The sequence below is a fragment of the Eleginops maclovinus genome, chromosome 20 (genome assembly GCF_036324505.1).
Source record: "Eleginops maclovinus isolate JMC-PN-2008 ecotype Puerto Natales chromosome 20, JC_Emac_rtc_rv5, whole genome shotgun sequence".
Taxonomy (NCBI): Eukaryota; Metazoa; Chordata; class Actinopteri; order Perciformes; family Eleginopidae; genus Eleginops; species Eleginops maclovinus.
Window position 1 is genome coordinate 15421220 of NC_086368.1, and position 24020 is coordinate 15445239.

Genomic DNA, 24020 nt, shown 5'->3' on the forward strand with positions numbered 1-24020 from the left:
AACTAGCTATTAGCCAATACCTGTTGTCTTTATTCATCTTTCTTTACTTCTCTCTGATCGGCTCCCATCCAAACCAATACATGTATAATTGTAATCACAGCGTTTTCATATTAAACTTATTTAAAAACCTTTTGTTGTTACTGACCTTTATTACATAGTCCCTGAAGTCCACTTGTTTTTAGTCTTTATATCTGCCATACAATGTCTTATATTCTAGTATAAGTAATGCATGCTTTTTCTTCTTTATACTAATATGTTACCTTATTCTGTATGATTCTATAGTTTTTTATCAGCTATGCCACTTTTGCGTCCGTGCCACTTTTGCTGTAACAAATGTAAATGCCCCGCTGTGGGACTAATAAAGGATTTCTGATTCTGATATTAACACTAATGACCATTTAAATAAGGGGTTAGTTAGGAATTAGCAATTGAAGTATTGCTCGTGTATTCATCAGCCTTTTCCTGATCAAGAAAAAAACATGTTCAGCTTCTTACTATGATCAATGAGGCTGGACACCAACACACAATTTTAGGCCAGACTGTCAACTTTTCCTATATTCCCCTTTCTAACTTATTTTAAGTTGATGTGGATCAGTTGGTAAAAACGTTTAAGGTAAGTACCTTAAAGCACCAATCTGGATTTAGCACCATTTAACAACATTTTGTGACAGTATTGGGATGTGTTACATAAGCCTTGAACTTTAATAATACCTACCATAAGAATGTTTTTCCAAAAATGGCTTTCATTTTTAATAATGAATATTTATATTAAAGAGAAAAACGTAATATTTGAAACCAGGTATTTAAAGACTCTAAAGTACAGAATGATCAGCTGAAGCATCAACAAAAAAAACACACGCTTCCATCACATTATCTGTTATCTTTTGGATTTCTATGACGGGATTTCAGCCTTTAGAGCTGCCTTGTAACGCCACAAATTATAAGAAAGAAACCACTCACAGTATCCAGATCACAGAGCAATAATGGTTTTATTTGGATGCAGGGGTTTTCAACATCCAGTCAGTGGCATGGTGTACATTACATCACAGGGTTTCAACCAACCAGACACTCATCAACAAACAGCATCACTAGACAAACGATTAAAGAGAAGGTAAACAGTATGACAGCAACTCACACTCTGGTCCCCACAACATCTAAGTCTGCGCTCTTACTGTGATATCCTTCTTCAATATTAATGTATTATCTTCTAACGGCAGCAGACTAACAGTGTTACCCATTTCAGCATACATTCCTGGAAAAAATGTCACATGTAGGGAGAATAACAGCGCATTAAGAGCCTTATTACCTCTGTAAAAAGAGGAAGAGTTTCCAACAATAATGCAATGAAGGGAAGGAGCTAAATGACGAGTACGGCTCAACCACAGCACAGGCAGTTCACAGGGAAAACAAAAAATGTGAGAAATATTCTGAGATGATTCTACTGAATTTCACCAGTAGAACTTGTATACAGTAGTTTCTTTAACTCCTATCCTTCAGCGATCACCTCAAAGACAGACGAGCACTTCATGAATATTATTCTTTAATAATTCACGAGGTGAATATCTGTACACGCTTCATTCGTTATGGTGGTTTGAAAACTGAGTAGCAGTAGAAAGTAAAGATAAAAAAGCAACATCAGTTTATAATAAACGTGACAACTTATAGACAACATATTACAGTAAAAAAAGTAAATATAAAAGTCCAATAAAAATTGATGTTGTGCACAAAAGGCACTCCAATATTCTGCTCCACTTACACAAGTGTCTATAAATAAAATACAAAACAGTCTAGTTAAATATAATGATGGTAATTCAACCCCTTTGAAATTGTGTGCTTTCTTCGTATTTCAATAAACGTATTACCTTTTTTAGTAAAATTTTCTTCATAGCTTTGAACAGTTACAATACTGTAACCAGAACCAACAAATGAAACTGTATGGAAAAGATAAGTGATTGTTATATTAGCTCCAGGTTGACATGCCCATGGAAAGTGCGTCACAAGAAGAGGCAATACCAGCTTGAACCAGCAGTGTGTGTGAGTGCACTGTTTGAGTTTAAATGCTGCATTTCCTTTTTCTTCTGGCTGTAGGAGCACTGTTCCCTAAAAATCAATCCATTGACAACAAGCAAATGAATTCAATTTACATGTACAGCAGTAAGACTTTAGAATATACAGATTGACTGTAGATTAACAGTGGAATCAGGGCCTTGTTTACATGCTAATGTTTAAAACTGATTTTACTCAATCAAGCATTGTTCCTTTCACTATTTGGCAACTGTTTAATTCATCATTCCAAATCCCTGTTAATGTTAAGAATCATTTCTCTAAAAACAAACATCCAATATTGAGTTATTGTGTGCATTTTACCAAGGCATGGCACCACATACAGCCATTGTTTAATTGCCGCAGAATATGAGTCAGACAGTACAGCTCAAAACATGCAGCACACAGCAGACTCTTTGGGATGCGGATAATAAGGTCTCTGGACTAGAGCTGTCAGAATGACAAGAGGAATGGTAGATATAAACACTGAAATGTATCTGTTTAGTTTCCTTTCAACAAAATAAATAGTCTACAGTCAGAGCATAACTGTATCCATCAACAAGAAGCAGTAAAAGGCAGGAAGTAAGGGGTCTGTGATAGGTGTGAAAACAGTGTGTCACAACATCAACTTTGCTAGTTCCTCTGGGTAAGTATCACATTTTTCATTAAAAGAGGAACTGTCGGAGGGTATTTTATCATATCTTTAATGAAATAATATCACCCGAATCTAAGTGGCAACAATTCAAGATTAACAAACTGAGTGTGAAAATGGGAAAGTGTGTCAAAAGATAATAAAGAAAAATGTGCTCAGGCTTGTTGTCCATTCAACAGCAATCAGTTTTCTACTGTACTAGTTACTAGTTACTAGTTACCAAATGCATTTCAAGCAGACAGTTCAAGGGAAGTTATTTAAACCTTACGCAGTTAAAGAGTACGTTTGTTGTTACTGAATATGATACTATTCAGATATATTGGGATCTTAACTCTAAGTGCCATTTACAGCCAACCTTTTTTGCCTTTTTTTTTACAAGCATGACCACTTAAACAATCCTCGCCATATATTATGTACAGGTTGACCACAGGTTTCCTACATTAGTTGATGAATTAGTCTTGCTTTGTTAAGTTCAGATTAGTAAATGTCAGACTTCATATATCATATTCATGACAGGATGCGCTTATTTTAAGCAGTGAATTCAATTATTTCAGGTACAACATCTAGAGTACCCCACACATTGCAGGTTTAAAACGTTACACTGCAAGTTCCCCATGTATTTCTTTATCAAATATTTGTACATCTGGTTTCAAATTGATTTCTTATTCTTACAATGGGGATATAAGAAAATCCCACATCATTACACATTTCTAAATGATGCAAGTATTAATGTTTTGCTAATTTTATCCAAACCCAGCATGCAGAAGTATATAATGTCACTAAGGGGTTACTTCGCTCAACATCCACTCTATTATAGTACAAACAGAAAGCATGGGTACTTCAAGTAGGTTTGTATGTACAGCCATAAGGCCCGCGACCTCAACGGTAAGCAGACATGGTATTTTAGCCTGAATGTTTACATTGTCCAGATGAGGTGCTTCATATACTTCAGTAGGAGTAAATCAAACATCAGCTGGACAATGTGTGCTTGGTGCAAACCAATACTAAATGTCACACAAGTATTGCTTCACTTGCATCCATTGTATCTCTGAAACGAGAATATGGCCACTGATACTTTTTTTTTTAACCGAGGTAAAACTGAATTACATGTATTCTTATAAACATTTTCTTCAGTTAGATCAAGTTTCAAAGAGAGTTGAGCTTTGCCCTATCACACTTCTACAGCTTCTTTCATCGCTTTATCCCCATGGCAACATATTATAGGCTTACTTCAAGAGCTTCCTGAATATATGAATTAAGTCGAGTGGAAAACAGAGGAAAAATATCCATATCTGCTTCTCACACATCAGCACTCATTTCCGTAATGATCCTCTTTTTCCCTCACTTCAAGCTTTACAACCTGATCACCTTGCAAATTCTACCATTGCTACATGGTACCGGACTTATCTCCAGGATCACCGGATGTACTCATGTTAGCAGCAGCACCTGTACTGTTACTCGGAAACATCTTCTCAGTGGGAGTTACAGCGGGGCTGCCGACCCCTGAAGAGCTGGAGCTGCTGGAGCGGTGCTGGGTGGGAGGAGGGCGCACCGGCCTCATGGGAGGGGGGCGTAGCTGAGCCCCAGCCATCCGTGCGGAGAGAGCAGGTTTGAAAGTGGTCATCATCTCGGATGTGGAGCTGCTGCTGCGGCGCATGGCTGCATCCGGGTCACGGATCATGATGGTATGCAGAGGACTGCCAGGCTCGGAGCTCACCGGGTTCTTCATGGGCTCCAGAGTGTCCAACACCACATCAGGAGCCTGCTTTACAGTGTTCTGTCGCTCCAGCTCCCGGAGCTCATGAAGTGCTGTATTCATAGTCTTCTCTATGTCCTGGTAGAGGAGGAGAACAGAACAATAAATATACAGACCCTAAAAATGTTGGCTCCTTAAATACAGTTTCAATGCTAAACATGTGTGTTGACTGTTAAATAAAAGATCATACGATGTAATATGAAGGGTGTATGGGATTATATTTATTAGGTATTTCTCCCATATTTTCAGGAAAACTTTCCAAAAACCATGTTATGTTATCTAAGCTATCAAAGTACATTTCAAGACTGTAATTCATTTGTTCAATGCTACACTACTTTGCATGTTTGTTGGTTGTGGTTCAAAATCACAACATACTAGGTTAGCACCTGCTCCCCGGCTCGGACGTAATGGGGCTCGCCAGTAACTGAAAGCCAACCCCAGATTCTTGTGTTGTATTTGAGAGGTAAAAAAAATGTTTTATTTTATTTACTTTTTTAACCATTTCAAAAAGTTTGGTTGTGTTTCGACCCAATTGCTGCAGAAATTAGCTGAAGAGGAACATTTGAACATTCCCGCTCTTTAACTTGTCATTCCAGTCCATGTCTCTGTGTCTTTGAGTTGTGTCTATCTCCCAGCTGCATTGACCCTGACATTTATTCCAGGTCTGCTGCTCTAATGCTCTTATTATATGCTATAATTGCCAGACACATCATGATTGGACACAAACCAATTTTATCAAAAGATACTTTAATTTGTCTGTATGATTTTCCCCATGAATTTTGCCTTGAAATATCTCACACTTACATCAGCCAGAGCTTCAGTGTCCAGTGATTTGTGATCCCCGAGGCTGCTGTGGCGAGTGGCCCCAGGCACCGGTCTCAGAGGGTGGCCCTCAGGATAGGTCTTCCTTTCTGGGTAGTTGATGCTTCCTGAACTGCCAAAGGTGCCTATCCGCGTCTTTTCTGGGCTCTCAGTTATGCGGCCCTTGCTGATGGACACCTTGTGGGGGCTGCTGGGACACGCTGCAGCCCGTGGCGGAGTGTCAGCCCCTCTGGTTGGGCTATGGGTCTCTGTACCACTCCGACGACGAGGGACTGCAGCTCCATCGGACCGTAGTCTTACCCTGCAGAGTGATCAGATTACAAAGTCAAACCAGAAATCTTGTCAATAGCCCTCAAAATAAATTTGGGAAAAAGATAGGTTTTACCATTAATCCCATCTACCAATCCAATCCTACCTCCCCATGACTCCAGCAAAGTTGTAATCAGGTGATGGTTCACATGGTGAAGGGGCATCGTTTTTGGATGAACTCTTATCATCCAGCAGTGGTCCACTGCTCGCTTCACTATCTGCTTTCTGGCTGAGGTTATCGGAAAAAGCATCATCCCTGAAAAAGCAGAGGCATTGATAGTGAGTATAAGATACAGACATGAAGAGCAGAAAAACCTATTCAAATAATTAAACAAGGGAACAGTAAGTGTAACTCAGTCAAAGCCAAGAGTTTTGTGAAATGTCGGTCTCCCTGATGGTGATTTGAAATGTAAGTGAGAGGATTACATGACAAGATAGACAAAGTACTAAAACACATTCTGCCGTTACTCACAGATCTTGTACCACAATGTACTGATGTGGGATGAGGCCATCCACACCATTGTGGCGTCCCTCCCACCAGTCTTCAGATGCTCTGTGGTACAGAAGCAGAGAGGCTCCCTTCTTAAAGGACAGCTCCCTGGGAGTGCGTCCCACGTAGTCAAATTTAGCGATGGCCTCAATCTGTTCAACCTCTGAAAACATAAAATCCATAAAATCCAACTGCTTGACAGACCCAACATGGGTATGATCAACAGCATAATTCAAAATCCTTGACCTTACAGTATATTACTCAAACATTACGACATAAAATACAGATCTTGAAATATTACACTGTAAATCCCTCAGACATACTACAGAGCAACAAACTGAATTTTAATGTGGGTGCAATAATAATTGCACTAACGATTGCATGAAAAACAGTTTTAAAGTTATTTAAGTCTGAAAAATAAGTTGCTTTCGGACTATATTAAAAAGAGAAAGCAGTCTCATCTTCAGTGTATTTCACCAAGCCAGCCAGCAGGGGTCAGTAAGAGTAAACTGTACAGTTGACAACATTCAGTTCTCTTGAAAAAACACAGTTTTGTTTTGGGGCACAAAGATGTAAAACAGAACAGTGAAAGAAGATAAAACGCGTTTTTTCCCCGGATTTGGTTTGAGTTTGAAAGTAATAACAATAGAAAAGATAGAGTGTGGTTGCTTGGTTTTAAATCTGACACCAACATGTTTTTCTTCCATGAAAACTAAAGCCAAGCACTTAGAACACTAAAAAAAACTACAGTGCAACACTGAAACCCATAATTGCTTTTTCAAATAAGAGCACGAAAAAAAAAGCACTCAATACAAAAGCAGCCAACAGCAAAAACCAAGCTCAACGATAGTGTGACCCCAGTGCGACCTCACATACTCCTTACTTCTTAGACCTGTCCACTGACTCTTCACATGCAGCAAAGGAGATATTATTCTGTGTATTACCCTTGCGTTGGCTTTTGGGCTTGGCCCAGTTATGCATTCAAAGCTCAGAGGAGAATTGGGTAAATCCTGCACAAAGGAGAAAGTCTCAGGAGAATTGCTGACTAACACCGAACAAAGAGCGAGCAGAGGAGGAGAGAGACTCACACACACACACAGACGGATCAAAGAGGCAGTGCTGCATGCCAACACTGTTTACTCAACTTGCCTCCAGCTTCAAACATCACATAAGCCTTTGCAATCATAAGCTGTTGCAGCAGAAACCTCACTCACCTCTCAGACAAAAGCACGTAATAAAAAAGGTCAGGCTGTATAGCTTTCTTATCCATGAAGACTTCAAAAATCAGGTCATATATATTCTCATGTGAATTACATGTGAGATTATTTGCAAAGACTCAAACTTCTCTGATTTTTAAAATATTTAGTATGCAAAGGAGTAATAAAAACGGTTACATGTTTTAGTGAATGCTGTAGCATCAAAGAAAACAATGGTAATATATTCAACTAGCTCTGGTATTGACTACATTGCACAGTTTAGACCCAGAGTTCACATGGCTACCAAAATTGTACAGAATAAATCAGAAAAACATGGCTTTTTGACCTGGTTAATCACCAAAGGTGTTACAGTGTATTCTAGAAGGAAAACCTGAATATTTGTACCAACTTTAACAGAAATCCAACACTCACTCAAAACCACAAATGTCATCATCCAAGTCAGACAAGAGGTCCAATCCATCCAGTAGTTGATGGCTTAAGTCTGGACAACAATGACCAACATTTCCGTTCCCTGGGGACATGCTGTACCTGGGTAATAACGATCTCCTTCATAGGTTGGATAAAAATGACTATTATGATATGCTGACCTTCATCACTGGTGTGCGGTTCAGTTCCATTGTCAGCCTCGTCAATAGTTCCTGGTTCACTGTGTGGGCTGTCACTGGGAGAGCAAATGGAAAGTAAAAAGTCACCTTAGACATTGGAAGATGAAGATTTTTTTTTTCTGAACATAAAGCAAGATAAGAGAGAGGAATCTAGTCTCAACTTAATTGTACTAACCAGTATTCCTCCCCCCCAGTCATGCACTTCTCGTAGACAGGGCCGTCCAGCTCACGCTGATTGGGAAAGATGAGTTCTTGGTGCATGATGATGGTCTTGATGACCTCGTTGACATGTGCCTGGCACGATACAGGATCATGACCGTCCGGGATTGGCATCAGGGTTGGACCAAAGCAAATTGCCAAATTGTATGGATCCATCATGTTCTCGTCGCTGTACTGGGAGAGACTGAGGGACGGGAGAACATTTGTGTTTTGAATGACAAAAAAGCGAGCTTAAACATCCAATAAAATAAAGTGTGTAGAGATTAAGTTGCTTTCCAGTGGTCATCTGTGTTAAAAGACTAGTTAATCAAATTATAATTAAAATGTTATTATTTTGTGCCTGGGCAATCCTTTTGTCCCCTTTTAAATCATGGATATAAATATCATACACCACTTTACTGGTTATTATTACACTGCTGCAATGACTGTATTTTTGTGGACAATGGAAACAGGCTCCGAACCCAATACTGATATTTATTTCAATTTTAGTTTACATGATGTCTCAGTGAAGAAACAGTATCTTCTATACATCTAGCAGACTGAGAGCGATGTTAGCATTTAACTGGGTTCATGTGTCTGGGCACCTGGAGCATTGAAATCGAATGTTCCTTCCTTTTGGTTGTGTTTTTGAAAAACGGCTCAGGGAAATATATGTCTCTTTTGAAGTTAAATTCTGTGTTTGTGTCTGGCCACGTCGTCTACCTTTTGTTCATTGAGGTTTTTCGATGAAAACCACAGCGTTCTGCGGCCGAAAACAAAACTGAAGGGGGAGCTGAATAGTGGTATAAAGCTACACAGAGCTGAGGAAAATGAAGATGCTGTTTTTATACAAGCAGTCATGTGATTCATTGTTAAAAATACTGTAAAGAGTTGCTTAACTGAGTTGCTTAACTTAATCAATCCTGCCTGAAGCCGAACTATAGAACAGTCAAATCCCATAGAGAGCCAGAGTCCAGTGTCCAATAAATTCTACTTTGACGCACAGTATTACTTGCTTTATTGCACAGCTTCGTAGAAATTTGCTTAAAAATGCCCCTGATCAGTAAACCGCTATAGAGAAATGACTAGTGCATGTCACAGCCAACTTTGGTTAACCAAATCATGCAATGCTGCAAGAGGAAGTCATAATCAGCCATTGCACATTATCAACAAGCTGAGGTTGAGCAGTAAACCCACAGCTGGAACAGCTCCAGCAGTGAAGGGAAGTACCGAAGAGTGAATCCTCAGGTTTAAAATCAAACTCTTTGTTCTGCAGGCAAACTGAGTAAAAAGGAGCATTTCAAACATCCATTATAAGAGGACAGGTATACCAATTCAATGAGATATTAGTTTCCGAGCCCATAAATAACTCCTAATACGCTGCAGGCAGATGTAGCAATAAATGACGGGTGTTATTTTTCCCAAATATATTTTCTAATACTATTCTTGATTGATATTGATCTTCCCATTTGGAAATACATTTACAAGTAGGTTAAGTCTATGATTTATTAACTGTTGATCACTGATGACTGTACAAACAATACACTAATCTACATGCATGTCTCTATAAACCAGGACCTTTGGATTCAAATATAATGTGAATTAGTACAAACATACTGATTGAGAAAAGCAAAAAGGTATCTCATGACGATGATGATGGTGCGAGAAAGCGTCACAGTAATCTGCTGGATGTGATGAGCTCTCTCAGCTCCAGTCTCAAGCTCTGAAAAAGAAAAGAGAGGGATAGAGAGGTTAACAAGAAAGATTTCCGTAGCAATAAAAGAGACAAACATAGCTTTTACATTTTTATATATAGGCACTAAGCTGTTTACAAAACTGTACACAGAAATGCGATACTAGGCCTTAGCATGTAGGATTGATCAAAGTAAGCAGAAGCAAAAGGCTGTGGAGTTGGTAGTCTGTCATTTGACACTTTAATAGATGCCCTTTCCTGCCTTTCACCAGACTCCAAAAGCACACTGTGTGATCAAACTATTACTGTAGAAACAGCAGGGAAATTATTCTGTGGTGAATTCACACACGGCAGACTGATGCGGCCCACACTCTCCTCTTCCTACTGGCTTTCTCAAATAAGATGTTGAGATTGCTTCCATGTGCTGCGCTGCATGCCTTGCTCTTTGAGTAAAGCTGAGATTCTTAGAAACTGCAAACTGCGTTTTCTCTTTTCCATTTACCAGGTACAATCGCGACTGCAGTGCCTTATATTTTCTGTTGTGTGTGACTCACTGATAGTAGAGATGAAGTCCAGGAAGCGCTCCTTTGGGAAGATTGGGTTCTCCAGTCCCCTGAAGTACAGTTTCAGCACCCCTGCCACTGAGTTGATATCAAGATCATTCTGGTCATCAATCAAGGGATCTTCTCCTGATTTAGAAAAATATGTATTAAAAATATATTGGTTTATGCTGTAAAGTGATTGTGATGTGAAAAAACGCTAAATGTGAATACCATTTTCCTTTGACTCACCTCTCTCAAATGAGTTCTTAATGTCATTGACTTCCACCTGTGATCCCGGCACACGAAATATGCCTTGCTGCTGCAAGCCTGAAAGAAATACAACCCAGAATTTGGGGATTCAGGGTTACGCTAGCTACCATTATCTTCAAACCCCAGTGCCAGCTTCATGAAAGCCGACTGGAAACACATAACACAGAGCAGGAAATGTAATCTAGTCATAAAGGGAGATGGGTATTTTTCCACAAGAGGGCCTCTCAGCGAGGCTGCAGCATATGGTTTCAGTTAAAGGGTTCCTAATCAGTTTTCTGTAGTTTCATTAGGTCCAGATCCAGGGGAAAGGCCTCCAGGCCACAGCAATGAGCTGAAGACAGATGTGAAGGTAGACAGGGAGGAGTTATACAAAGGGTTGAGGGGGGTGGGGGTTGAACTGACTAAACCAAGACCAATGGGACTTTCAAAACTCTCTGTGTGTGATCTATTGTTATAAGCTTGTCAATTTACTGGCAGGCAGCTGAGCACCTCAGAGGCTTGAGGTGAAGAGCAGAGCAGGTCAGGCTCTGTATCTATTTGTGGAAATAGATTGCCTCGTCCAATAGCTGCTGTCACTTCTTATGAGGCTGAAGGAATTTCCAAATGACTTTGTATTTTGCTTTCTTTTTCTCCCCTTTCACTCCGAAGTAAAGTCGCAACGAAATGATGTAAAACTCACCGTATAGGTTGATGTATCTTATACAGCTTTCGACAACGAGTGGGATTGGTTGACCAGAATCCTGAAGGCAGGACAAAATAAAAGCAAAAAATAAAACATTACTAACGTAACTAATATGAAGTATTTTGAGTAAATTTGATCCAGCATCATTATTAACTATACAATGTCTACATTTTCTCTATTTAGACAATGCATAATTAATCATGGTGCAGTATTCACTTATGCACGCAAATTACCAATCCCCTGTTTTAGTTCACATTAAAGATATACAAGTATCTTGATCCATTTCATCACAAACCTTTTAAACATTCATTAAGCAATCATGAGCAATGTTAAGCAAAGAAAGAAAAGCCCAAAATATAAGCAACTGTTATTTATACTGTTATTAGTACCCTAAACTAGCAGCATGGTAGCGAAGCCCGAGCAGTAGTCAGTATATATCTACTATTTGTCTAAAAGTTTAGTGCCCTTGTGCCCTGTCCTATACTCTCTAACAGCAGAGGTACCTGAATGCGGGCGCGGGCATTCCTTCTTCCTCTGGGACAGAAAGCCGCAAAGCACAGAGTAGCAGAGGAAGAGAGGGCAGAGAAGCAAAGAGTTAGAAAAGCTCAGATAACAAATGACCCCTTTGGAAGTTAAAGAAGGCTAAGCACAGGGAGTGGCAATAGGAAAGCTACAGGGATGCAGTAAAGGGGTTGGTGAGTGCAGTGAGGGACAGACCAGATCCACCGCTGCCTCTCAGTCATCTACAGAGTGACAGCAGACTAGAAATAAAGTATGAGATGGTGAATTGTTCCGGAGGGGAATAAAGAGATATCTGATTGTCGCTGCACCGCCACAACCACGAAGGAACGAGGAAGATTAGAGGTTAAACAGAGGCATTACATCATAATCAAGGGCAGCTGGAAGAGGGAGGGATAGAAGGCCAAAGTAAGGAAGAGACTAAGATTAAATCATCTTGCTGCCTTCCCCTCCTGCTCCACAGTCATACACTACCACCAGAGGTACCTCAATGAAGGTCTCCATATTGCCGTTAAACAGCTTATGGTTATACGAGGAGCGTGGCCTAGGCTTCCGCAATTTCTGTGGTTTAGGGGGAAGTGTGGGGGGCCTGTGAAATAATGGACAAAGAGTACAAAAACACCAAATATTTTGTGAAAAACTTTAAAACCAAACACGGAGGTTCAAACGCAAGTATTAAAAATCTCTAAAACAGAGCAGTAAAAACACCCTCTGTTTCATCAAGTTAGTGAAAAAAGGTGGCCTTTTAGCTTTTACTGAGAGGGTGTAGAAATGTATCCAACCATATAAAATAGTGTGTGTATGTGTCTCTCTTTCTTTCTTTTGATAACTTCAGCAAGGTGCAGCTTAAAGTTGTTGTAAAAATGCAATCCTTTATCTAAGGAACCACGATAGCATTTAGATGTTTGTATAAGCATAAGTTCTTTTAAAGTAAATAGAAAACGTTGAACACGTTTGAAATATTTTTTTTGTCTGTAAACATACTGATCATAACCTTTGTTTAGAGCTTTTGATTGATATGTATTGTCTGCAATGTTGCCAGGTAGTCAAATATAATAAAAATATGCAATTATTAATATTTTACATTTTTTTATATAAACATTTAAATATGTGTATATCACTTGGAGTGTTCAGACAACAGCTGACATGCTTTTGTCTTCCTTTTTTTTTTACATGTTCTAGCAATCTGAAGAAATGCTACAGATGCTTTGTAACTGAAAGGCAAAAGACACCATACCTTGTAGTTCCACATTCAGCCCGTTCCCCTATGGAAAAAACAAGACAAGAGGGACATGTTAAATCATTGTGGTACACATTATACAGACTCCAGTGTCCACCGTCACTGAATGGTTTGATGGTACACAACATGACTATTGAGAGAGAGATGAATGGAGCAGTGCTAACACCATTCATTGGACAAAGCTATTGAGCAGTTGTAGATGAATCCACAGGGGACCGAGAGGACCCCGTGGGGTTATAGGCCTCCTTGCAGAGCGAAGAAATGGGGGGGATGGCGGCTGCAGTGTGTATTTGTTGGGGAAGTCTGCGCTGGTTCACTGAGCCTTTTGTTATCATTTTCCAACAACACGCGCACATGTTATGGCATATGTATAGAGGAAACACAGTCTGAAAAGTTATACTTAAAGTCAGCTTTATTGTTTGGGACTAATTAAGGAATTTGTCAAAAATGTGTTTCAACTGATAACGCACCTCCTTTGGTCTTAGGTTAATTAAAAGATGACCTAGCTTGTCTTTATGAACTCAGAGTCGGAGTGTGTCTTTGTCCGCCAGTGACAACTGGACTACGACCTGGAATGCAGTCAATGCACAAAAAAAGCACTCTGACATAATTTCATCTCTTCTCCATCTAACAATGGACAGAAATAGCAAAGGCAAACCCATTTCTCTACACATCATTCTGGCAGATGGGACAGGGTCTCTGAAGCATTCATGTGAAGAAACAACAGTGCATTTCCCAGGCACCATTCCTCTGATGATAGTCTGATTCTGGCCAACCAACCTCAAAATTACACACAGATTTTCTCAAGCATGAGCAAAAAAGTCTATGTTGATTTTTCCCAAATTTCATCTAATAAAATTGCTCAATGATAAAGAGATAAATGTTATATAAACATAAAATGTGTACAAATACATTTCACTGAACTAGGGAACTGGTGGTCCCCTTATTTGGGCAACAAGGCCTGGCAGATATCCTAGCATCATCTTGAGTGGTGCCAGTGACTTATATAATGTTTTTATTAATACATGCGGCAAGATGTAAACGCCATGTGGCACTCATCAGTCATATCTTGTTCCCTCTGTCATGCTCACAAACAACCACACGCATACACAAACACGCTATTTTGGGTGTGAAGCAACGAGCTAATGAGCACAACACAACCCTGATTGATCATCTCAATAATTAAACATGGGTGGTACCTAGAGAAGCCATATGCCTTGTTTATTCACTCTATCACCTGCTCCACTGTGGACATACAAACAGAGCTGTCCAGAGATTTATATGAGCTATAATATGAATGTTTATGAGTGCAAAAAGTAGTTGGTAGTTTACTACAGACTGAATAGGTCTGTAGTAAACTACATGGAGGAATTCTTGAGCTCCTGAAAGCTCGACGAAGCAAAATAAATAATGAAGTTAAAGATTTGAATTAAAGAATCCAAGGTGTGAAATGTAGAAGTATTCATTAGTGTCATAAGGCCTCAGCTGTCTGTGCCTGATGCCCTTTTCTATAAAGGTGAACCTCTGATGCAGGAGCAGCTGCAGAAATGGGCCTAGGTCTGGTCCTGCTGATTGATTGGGCGTAAACTGTTCACGGCTGAGGTGACAAGGGGACCCCAGGGGAAGGGAGGGGCTGAAGGAAGCCCTTCTCTCACAGCCTGGAAATGGAAACCCTCCCTGCGGCTTTACCATAGAGACACTAACCGGATAATACTTCAACCAATGGAGATAAGTAGAAAGGGGAATAAATAGCTCAAAGTAGATGTGGCCTGCTTCTGGTGTGATAGTTTCCCATTTGAATATCAGCTCAGATTTCCTCTTTCCTTCCTGCTTCCCTAAAAATGTTGTCTTTGATGCCTCCTACACCTCATTTCTTGCTGATTTTTAGATTAGACCTGCACCACTACCAGAACAGAGCTGTTGGATTCTGAGGGTCATAGAGGAAGACAGACAAAGAGAAAAATATTCCCTACCTTCACCCAGCGTCTGCTTCAGTAAGTCATGCTTGGCCTGCAACTTAATGATGAGGTTACTGCCGTTGAGGTACTCCTTGAATTTCTGCAGAGACCGACAAAGGCAACAATCAGTGAACAGTAGCACTAATCCAGTGTTACATTAGCCCAGTTAAACAATTCAAATCAGCATAAACTCAATCTGTTCCAGTTTTAATTTAATCCCTTTTTTAAACACGTGGAAATGATGACTGATGTCTTGATTTTTTAAAGTGGCGCAAAGCTGTAATTCATAGAAGGCCGGCGACCATTAACAGTTTGGAAGAATAAACAGATCAATCTACATGAACTCACCGAAAAGTAAAACATTTCAGTCTCCTGTTGGTTCGACCTCCTCTTGGCTACATTCAGCTTGCTCATGTAGGACTCAGAGGCCACGGACTTAATGGATTCAGTGGAGCGGCTGTGTTGGAAGGCATCCGACACGTCAAAGTCCTCTACTGTCAGCATGTCCTGCAGCGTTTGCATGGTGGCATCCAAAGTCTTTCTCACCTGCACAGATGGGGGGGAAATACAATGGGACCAAGATGACAAATTAAGCATCATATCTTACAGATACGTCTTGGTCATATTTGAGTTTTTGTAGCTATTTTTCACAATCCTTGACGGAACAAAAGAAACTTATGATCTTTTCAAGGGCAAGAGTAAGTGATTTACAGCAGTAGGCTATTTATATCAAATACAAATTGTCACAAGAACAATAAATGACCTTTAATTAAACAGAAATTCCATCAAGCAGCATTCAAATATCACTCCAGAGCAACCTGAACAGCAGGAATACATCACACTAAGACATAAAAATGAAGCGCACCTGGCATAGATACAAATTGTATGTGAAATTACTGAAGGAGGCTTTTTGTTTAGGGTTGAGATTGATAAAGCTCATTCACGGTAATGGCAGCGCTCGTCCATTATCCTCCAGAGCACAAAACACGGGCAGACGGGGAAGAGGCAGAGCCATTGGCACAGAACACTCTACATACCCAGGTTATTATAACCTCCATTTGCATCTTTGTATCTGCAGCTCTTAATGAAAAAGTCCCATTTTCATTACAAAACAGACAATTATATATATAACTTCATAGAAAACATAAAATTGGTGCTGATGATCTTAATATATTCCTGCCTCCCGCAGAGCAAAGGTCATTGGAGAGTAATTGCAAAGAGAACAGATGGTGATGTGGCCCTCCTACTTGGCTCTGGGGGAAATGAGACTGGTCTTTCTGTTTTTGGGGGGTGGGGTTGGATTGGATGCTGGACAGACACAGGGCCATCATAAATCCTCACCTCCTCGTTCTCAATCTTTAGTGTAGTTAAGCGAGACTGCAGCTGTTGGTAGCGCATCAGGAGTTCAGTCTGCACAGGCTGCTGGGCACTCACCTGGCACACCTGAGGAGGCAGAGGAGGACACATGGGTTACAACAGACATGACTGATCCATCTGAGACTTGAATAGACACCTTGTGAAACTAAATATAGAGGTATTAACATTGAATAATATTATTAAGGGATCTAAAACAGTTATTTTTAAGGAATCTTACCTCATCTCCCATGTGTGGCAGGTAGTCAAAGCGCATTGGAGGGCAGAAAACCTGGTTATGCATATCCATGATCTTGTGTTTGTCACTGCGGTTATCCAGGTTGTCCACCGCATTCTCTATGATATCCAGTCCCTCATGCCGTGATGTCTCCAAGTTGTACTCGGCAGATAAGTAGGTCCTGAGGGTGCGTGCAAGGCTAGCATGGTAGCCCAGGTCGCAGCACTGTGGAGAAAACCATTATAAATATTTCAGGGAATGTGGAATAATGTGCACAGTTTAAGTTGAAAAGTATGTTAGCTTGAGCACTTTCCATCATGTTCAGACCTATTTAATGAACTAAATCCCAAATTACATCCTGCTACTTGTTACCATTCAAAAATAGAAGTAGAGTTCACAGTATTACAGGAGCTAGCACAGTAGGACAGCAGAGATAATTACAGAGTCTTATCACTCAGAGCTGGATGAAGTAACCTAATTAAGCAGAGGATGGTAGTGAGGAGGTTTAGAGCGAGCTTGAGGCAGCTGACAGCTCAGTGAATGACTAAGTAAACACTCTTTAACACTCCAGAGCACTGAGGAAGAAGTCTCTCTACTTTGGTGCACAAGCACCATTGCAGCTCTCAGTCAATAGACTAAAGACTGAAGGCAGCCAATTAGCTTCTTTTAAACAACTAAACTGTCTGCAATCATAACTGCAGCGGCTGCCTGAAGGAAGCAGATTATCTGGAAGGAAGATTAGATATACTATTTATTCAGAATACTGCCGACCATTTTCAATTCTTTATTAATTCATATCTTTCTCATTAAAGCTATGCAAAGATACTATAAGGGCATATATTCCGGCTGCATATTATTATTTGCAAATATGTGTCAGTTGTTTAACATGCTTCTCGTTCATATTTAAATGAAGGGCTGCATTTAATTTGGTTAATAAAGTTCTATTCAAGTTATTTTACCCTCAGCAAAAAAGAAACAACTCTTTTTAATATTACCAAATTGAAAGGCAGTTGGACAGTTGGCCCCACAATAAATGTAATGTATGCAAAACCAACATGAACTGAATACTTCTTCTTTTGTTGCTGTATACCTTAGCATACTTCTTGCTGCTGGAAGAAAAACATTTCTCAATGGAGGTAATTAAAGTCATGTTAAGCTTATTTCCAAACAGAATTTTAAATAATGTATCAAGCTGACACCACTGACCAAACCCCCTCTTCACAGCATTCATCAGCTTCCGCCAGTATAGAATAAGCTCCACATGTTGTCCAAATTACACTTCAACAGTTTAAAGTCTCTGATGCTGACTGACAAATCTGACTTCTTGCTGTGTGAGCGTCTGGTTTGATGTGTGGTGTGCAGTTACTCTGACACGACAAACCTCTGCGCCGCTTGTGGCAGCCAAACCAGTCAAGCTCACAATCCTATTCCCTGCAGCTCAGCAGGATTTGGAACGACAAGGACCTTTCAGTTTCATGAGACTGGATCCATCACAGCTGCTCAGCAAAGAGGCAGGGTAAGTCATGAATCGGGTTGTTTGTATGTCCAGTTACCAAACAACATAGCACATATCACACTGCATAAAGCAGAGACATACTCTCCATCCTATTTCAACCGCAATTTGTTTTGAATAACGTTCATTAAAATATAGAATTCTCTCTAAAATCATATTTTATCATGCCTGACCTGGAAAATGTGACTGGTGAAGACCATATGGTGGTCGGGCCTCAAGCAAAAATGTCACAACCATGCCATTAGAATGAAGGAAGAGGCAAAACAGAAGCATTTAAGGTCTGAAGCGTTATTTAGTTGATAGAAATGTTAGTGTTTTCTTCGTTATCGTCGGCAACAAAACCCACATTTAATGCCAGGGGTCATTATATGAAAGTGTGTCTTCATGTGGAATATAACACAGAGAATACAATTTGGCAAGAAACAAATTTGCAGAAACCAATTACAGAGACTGCAATAGCTAGCAGCACAACCCAAACAATATCAGTTTTGGAAGGTAAAAACAAAAAACAAAAGCAGTCAACAGTGGGTGCCCTTTTTTGTTGGACAACAAAAGCAGCCAATACAATATTTAATGAGAATAGGGTTAAATAACAAATGAGGTCCCAAAGTCCAACCTCCCTTCAGAGGGATATGTGCACTGAAAGAAATAAATCCACCAAAAATGTTAATGGTCAATAAAAGATTTCCCATCTTAATGCTCATCTATTTGTCTGCAGGGTAGCTGGTCACCTGGGGCTGAGAACTCCGTGCCAAGCACATTAACTGCATTCATGACTGCATTAACACAGCCTCTGTTCACCAGCTGACTTTGATCGACTTCCAACCATTAGTGGTTATCTCAACATTCACCCTTTTAAACCCTGGTAATCATACTTTCCAGCTGTGCTACTGGTTCATAATCTGGATAATAGTGACTTAATATATTAGTGTTAATTGTAGGTTTTTCTGGAAAAACAAAAATAGGGTCATTATTGAGGGGAATATTATAGTGTCTGACTTAGAAAGGCTGTTCCTTTTTCCTCTACACTGACCCATGAAAGGAGAGACAACGGAAGGCCAAACAATAGAGACAGAGTGAGCGATTCATGGGCCATGTTTTTTACTTGGTGACAGTTAGAGGCAGACAATCACAAGGATATAGTGTGTGTGTGTGTGTGTGTGTGTGTGTGTGTGTGTGTGTGTGTGTGTGTGTGTGTGTGTGTGTGTGTGTGTGTGTGTGTGTGTGTGTGTGTGTGTGTGTGTGTGTGTGTGTGTGTGTGTGTGTCGGCAAATCTCCCGAAAGCAGCATCAACAAAAATAAATGAATGAGTACAAGACGGAGGAGACAACACTGATGGAGACCCTCGAAATAATTTGTCAAAAATAACCTTCTGTAGTTGTGTGTTACTGCAGATTGTTGAAATAATATCCATGTCAACAGCAGTCAGTCAGTGTTAGGTTTGTTTTGTAGTACTTAATAATGAAAGAAAGATGGCATAACATTCAGTGGGGCGACGGAGCAGCATGAAAACAAACAGCTAACAGGCTGAGGGTGAATGAGACTCAGAAACAGATGGTGAGAAAACAGCGAGTTAGCGATTTAAATCAACATCAGATATCCCAGCTGAGAGATGTAAACAATCACATGTGCCCAGCGCATACTTACATCAATCATATCAGAGACGTCATGGATGTAGTATTTCGCCACAACTGCATTTGTTGCTGCCAGGTTCAACAAATAGTCATTCCGGGCTTTTGTGCATTTCAGCTTATTCTCCGAGTACTTTGCTTGCCTCTGGGGAGGAGAAAAGAGACAGAGCATATGAGAAGAAAACACATCAGTGTAGGAAGGGAGGGTTTGAGTGTGTGCTCAGTCAGCTGCAGCTTTGGGACCATCAGACAGGTAGAGAAGGCAGGGAAAGTTTGGAGAAACAGGCTGTAAAGAAACTCCCTCTAGATAGTAAGTGTTAAATGCCACAGCCAGGCTTTTAGTCATTATTCTGTCTCCAAACACTTAAGTACCAGAGACTGCAGACAGTGGATGCTCACAGAGGAGCACTTAAAGAGACTCTAGCTTTACTAAGTGAAATGAAGCTGGGCCAGCAGCTGATTAGCTTAGCTTTCATAAAGAGAGTCATACAGCTGGCCTGCATTTTTCTAATGGTACCAGAATCTAGCTACCAGCTTCTCAAAGGTTCACTTTGACAGGTCATATATTATTTGTTTATTAGAATAGAAAAAACTCATTGTAAAAACAACAATATTGTGTTATGAGTGGATGCATGCTAGTTGGTCCCCGCTGATTCCACTCTTTTTGCCAGGCTTAGTTAACCTAACCATCTAACGGTTAGCTCCATTTTCTTCTTCACCTCTAACTCTAAATTTACATGGTTGGCTAAATGTGGGACCGTATCTTAAACACAACACATTGATTTAGCAAATTTGTGCTCAACAGTTTTGACAAAATAGTTTCTCTTTAGCAACTCAACGATTTAGTGACTCAGAAAGGCAATACTGCAGTTTGAAATACAACAACAGCATAATCATTTTTTGAGCAGAGAGACGTTTTGCCCATTATTTGAATAGTTTGTTTGTTTCACTCCACATCATGCTCATTTTGTTTCCAATTTCACAAAGCCATTATGATGCAAATTTCAGCAGTGGTTTAGAGGAAGATAGATTAACTTATATTTCTTGCTCTTTCTCCTCCAACCTGTTTGCAGGCAAGCAGCAGGAAGGAAACAACTTTCAAAGCCACTTTGCATTATAAATAGTGTTCAGTTCAGCCTGCGGTAGGAGAGACGCCGTCATCCTGACAGCCGTTTCATTTCCTGCACCTGAGAGATGATGGGGGTTTCATTTGCATAGAGAAATTCCAGGAGAAGATCCAAAGAAAAACATGCATGGGAGCATCTGAAGTACATTATGCTCCGGAGACCACCAGCCTTACACTGCTGGAAGAGAAGATTTTACACAAGTAGAAATCTCCATAAGATGAAAAGACAGTTGGATTGTTGGCTGCTATTTTCTCAGTGCATATCTGGCTGCAGTCCTACAGTATTCTACTGAGACTTTCTGACATTATATTGCTGCCTGTGTGCTGGTGGATCCTTCACTAACTCCGTCCAAGTATACCAAAAGAAAGAGCTCCATTTACAGAATTAAATTCTTCCCACCTCTAAATTTGGCTTTGACAAGGAGCTGCCTAACCTGCAACAACCTAAAATACCACTTACATATTATCATAAAAATAAGTAGACAATGTTACCTTGTTAGTATCTTTCCAGCAGACATGATGCAACATTACCATTCAACCTCTGTCCAGTTTCTGACCATTTGGCAAATGCAGTTCACATATTTACTCCACTCCTAGCTCTGGTCTAGGCTTTTACTAACTCCTGAGGGCAATTTCTGACTCTACCTGATAAATATGCCACTGTGCTCAGCAGCTAGGCAGTAACACTGTCTGTTTGCTAGTGCTCTGCAGGTGATGTACAGAGGGTTGATCAATACAACTGCCTGCTTTGGCCAAAAATGACAGTATGAAAGTAGTGACAGTGTTTCGGGCCTGAAAACTAAACAATTAGCGAACATAACCAAGCTGAGAGAAACTCCATGTTCAATGGTAATTCTCTGCAGGTTCCCCCGTTCACATTGCACATCGCAAAATACTGATTGTAACAGCTTTTAATGCCCAATTCAGCCTAAATACCCATTTAATGGTTCAGTATTTTAAAATTGAAGCTTAAAGCAACCCTTTACATCCCTTCGACTCACCTTCTCTTTGATCTTTTCTATTTTCCTGACAAAGCTGCGTCTTGGTTGGCGGTCCTCGTGGCGTAGAAGGTTAACGTTGAGATCTCCGGACTTGCTTAACTGCTTCTCCTCCTGCTTCTCAGCATCCTTCAGCTTGCTCTCTGCACTGATGCTTTCAGTGTGGTACATGTGGTATGTTTTCATCACCTGCAGCAGGAGGATAACCAACATTCAGATTGACCAATAAAAGGGCTGATGTTCATCACATTATATGGTATTATAGGTTGAACTGAACAGATTTACAGATGCATCGCAGTTGCTGTCAAACTATTTTTGGTAAACAGACAATTGGATAATATATTGGTTTTATTAACAGAACATTGAGTAGCCCACAGACTGAGAAAAAGCTAATATAACTGTGACATATTGAAATGCTGTATATCAAAAAGAGCTGCAACAATAAAGTAATACTGAAAAGTCAATTTAGCCATAATAAATTGGGAACTATTTTGATAATCCATCCATCATTTCAGTCATTTTTCAAGTAAAAATGCCATACGTTCTCGGGTTTCTACTTCAAGTATTTATGGCTTTTCCTTCTCATATATGACATTAAAAAGATTTGAGTCTTGAACAGTTAATCGGACAAAATAAGTACATAAATGTTCCTTAATCAGATTAACAACACTCACAGAAACTTTGAGAAAAATAGACTTAGGCCTAATTTCCCCTAATCGAATAACAACAGCATTACTGTTTGTGTTGATAATGCCATATTTCCATCTGCATTCAACCATCATAAGGAGGTGAAAATGATAGATCATATTTTCCACGTCCCTGGTGTCATTTCCTTTAAAGACCTGGCTTGGCTTGAGCTTTTTCATGGTGGCCTGGTGGATCAATTTGGGCGTCGATGCAGCGCTAACACAGATGTCACTTCATGTGGAATATTTTAAGTGAATCCAAGGGCCCAGGGATGTGTATGGTTTAGCTTTGGCTGCCGAATCTTCAACTCACCACCTCATCTCCTCTTTACTTTTGCTTTCCAGAGCCTCTACATCATATCTACAACAACTCTCTCCGTTTTGTGCAGCAAAGTGACGGCGAGGTTTTCTGTTTTCTTTGCAGTTACCTTTTACTTTGATCTGTACTTACACACTAAAAATGTTAAAAACTCAGAGCCCCTACCACACTCCAACATGGTGATGACAAGACTTTGGTGACAGAAAACCTTCATTATACAAGACAGAAGCACCCTGTGTCTTTAACTCATCCCAGATGCTCATTGGGAGTTTTTCCTTTTGGAATCCCAGTCTTAAGCCTTGTAAAGGACTGTCCAGATGTGAGCTGGTCTTCAAACGCCTCAAACATTCAGAAATCTCATTGAACACCTCAGGAAGTTGGACAGTCAACATAAACAGTAGTTTATGTGTTTCCTGTGTTCAAGTAAGTAATGCTCACTTGGTGCTAAACTTAAGCAGTGGGGTTCCGTTTAACTCTATGAGAGCTACTCATCAACATCACATGTTTGCCGTTGGGTCATTCACAACTACAATCTTCCGCAGACCTTCAACTCTGCGACAGTATATTTATCAGTGCTGCCACTTTAAGAGGCTCTATTTATTCCCCTTTGTGTGAAGTGTGAATAAATAGTTCTCCTCTCCAGGCAGTGCAGGAAATCTTAGAAAAACAAGAACAACAGAGTGACAAAGAGCTGCAAGGCAAACACCTGAAAGTAAAATAAATAGAGAAAATGAAAGCCAGTAGTCTATTCTGAGAGAGACAAAGCTCAACACCATTGTTGCTACTCCGTCAAGAGAGAAACTAGGCTAACACCCTGTTCCTCCCCAGGCTTTAGCACAATGTCTTTTAAATTTCTCTTAAAATGTGCTACATTTACATTGAACCATCTGTCTACGGAACCAGCAGCTAGAGACACAAACTAATTTGCAGGAAGACTGAGCTTCAGCTGTGTCTACAGGAGGTGTGTGTATAGTTGAGTCATCTGCTCAGGGCTATTTAACTCCTGCAGTCTGTGAGCTGGTAAAAGAATCCAAGCAGTGAAAGAATGCCAGGAGTTTTTCATAATGAATGTAACGCAAAAAGTAGATACTTCTATTTTACTGATATCTAAATATTTTAGGGAAGACCATGAGTAATCAATAAGTTCCTTAGTGCATTTG

The 24020-nt window shown here is 40.1% G+C and overlaps 1 protein-coding gene across 2 annotated transcripts in view; it reads right to left on the reverse strand.

Annotated features, from left to right (window-relative positions):
- Positions 1-970: 970 nt before the first annotated feature.
- The window catches only part of srgap3 (SLIT-ROBO Rho GTPase activating protein 3), a 53006-nt gene continuing 29956 nt past the window's right edge, over positions 971-24020 (reverse strand). Inside the window, exons 5-22 of one of the 2 annotated variants that reach the window (XM_063910871.1) lie at positions 21859-22044; positions 19748-19876; positions 16591-16812; positions 16338-16439; positions 15345-15542; positions 15012-15096; positions 13036-13063; positions 11783-11813; positions 11277-11337; positions 10577-10654; positions 10340-10474; positions 9710-9815; positions 8070-8297; positions 7877-7950; positions 6055-6235; positions 5689-5838; positions 5256-5574; positions 971-4529 (exon numbers count right to left, since the gene is read on the reverse strand). In XM_063910871.1, the coding sequence (XP_063766941.1) occupies positions 4083-4529; positions 5256-5574; positions 5689-5838; positions 6055-6235; positions 7877-7950; positions 8070-8297; positions 9710-9815; positions 10340-10474; positions 10577-10654; positions 11277-11337; positions 11783-11813; positions 13036-13063; positions 15012-15096; positions 15345-15542; positions 16338-16439; positions 16591-16812; positions 19748-19876; positions 21859-22044 (2760 nt within the window). In that variant the 3' untranslated portion in view covers positions 971-4082. Of the gene's footprint in view, positions 4530-5255; positions 5575-5688; positions 5839-6054; positions 6236-7876; positions 7951-8069; positions 8298-9709; positions 9816-10339; positions 10475-10576; positions 10655-11276; positions 11338-11782; positions 11814-12284; positions 12388-13035; positions 13064-15011; positions 15097-15344; positions 15543-16337; positions 16440-16590; positions 16813-19747; positions 19877-21858; positions 22045-24020 lie in introns of both variants that reach the window. The other variant, XM_063910870.1, reaches the window with a different exon arrangement.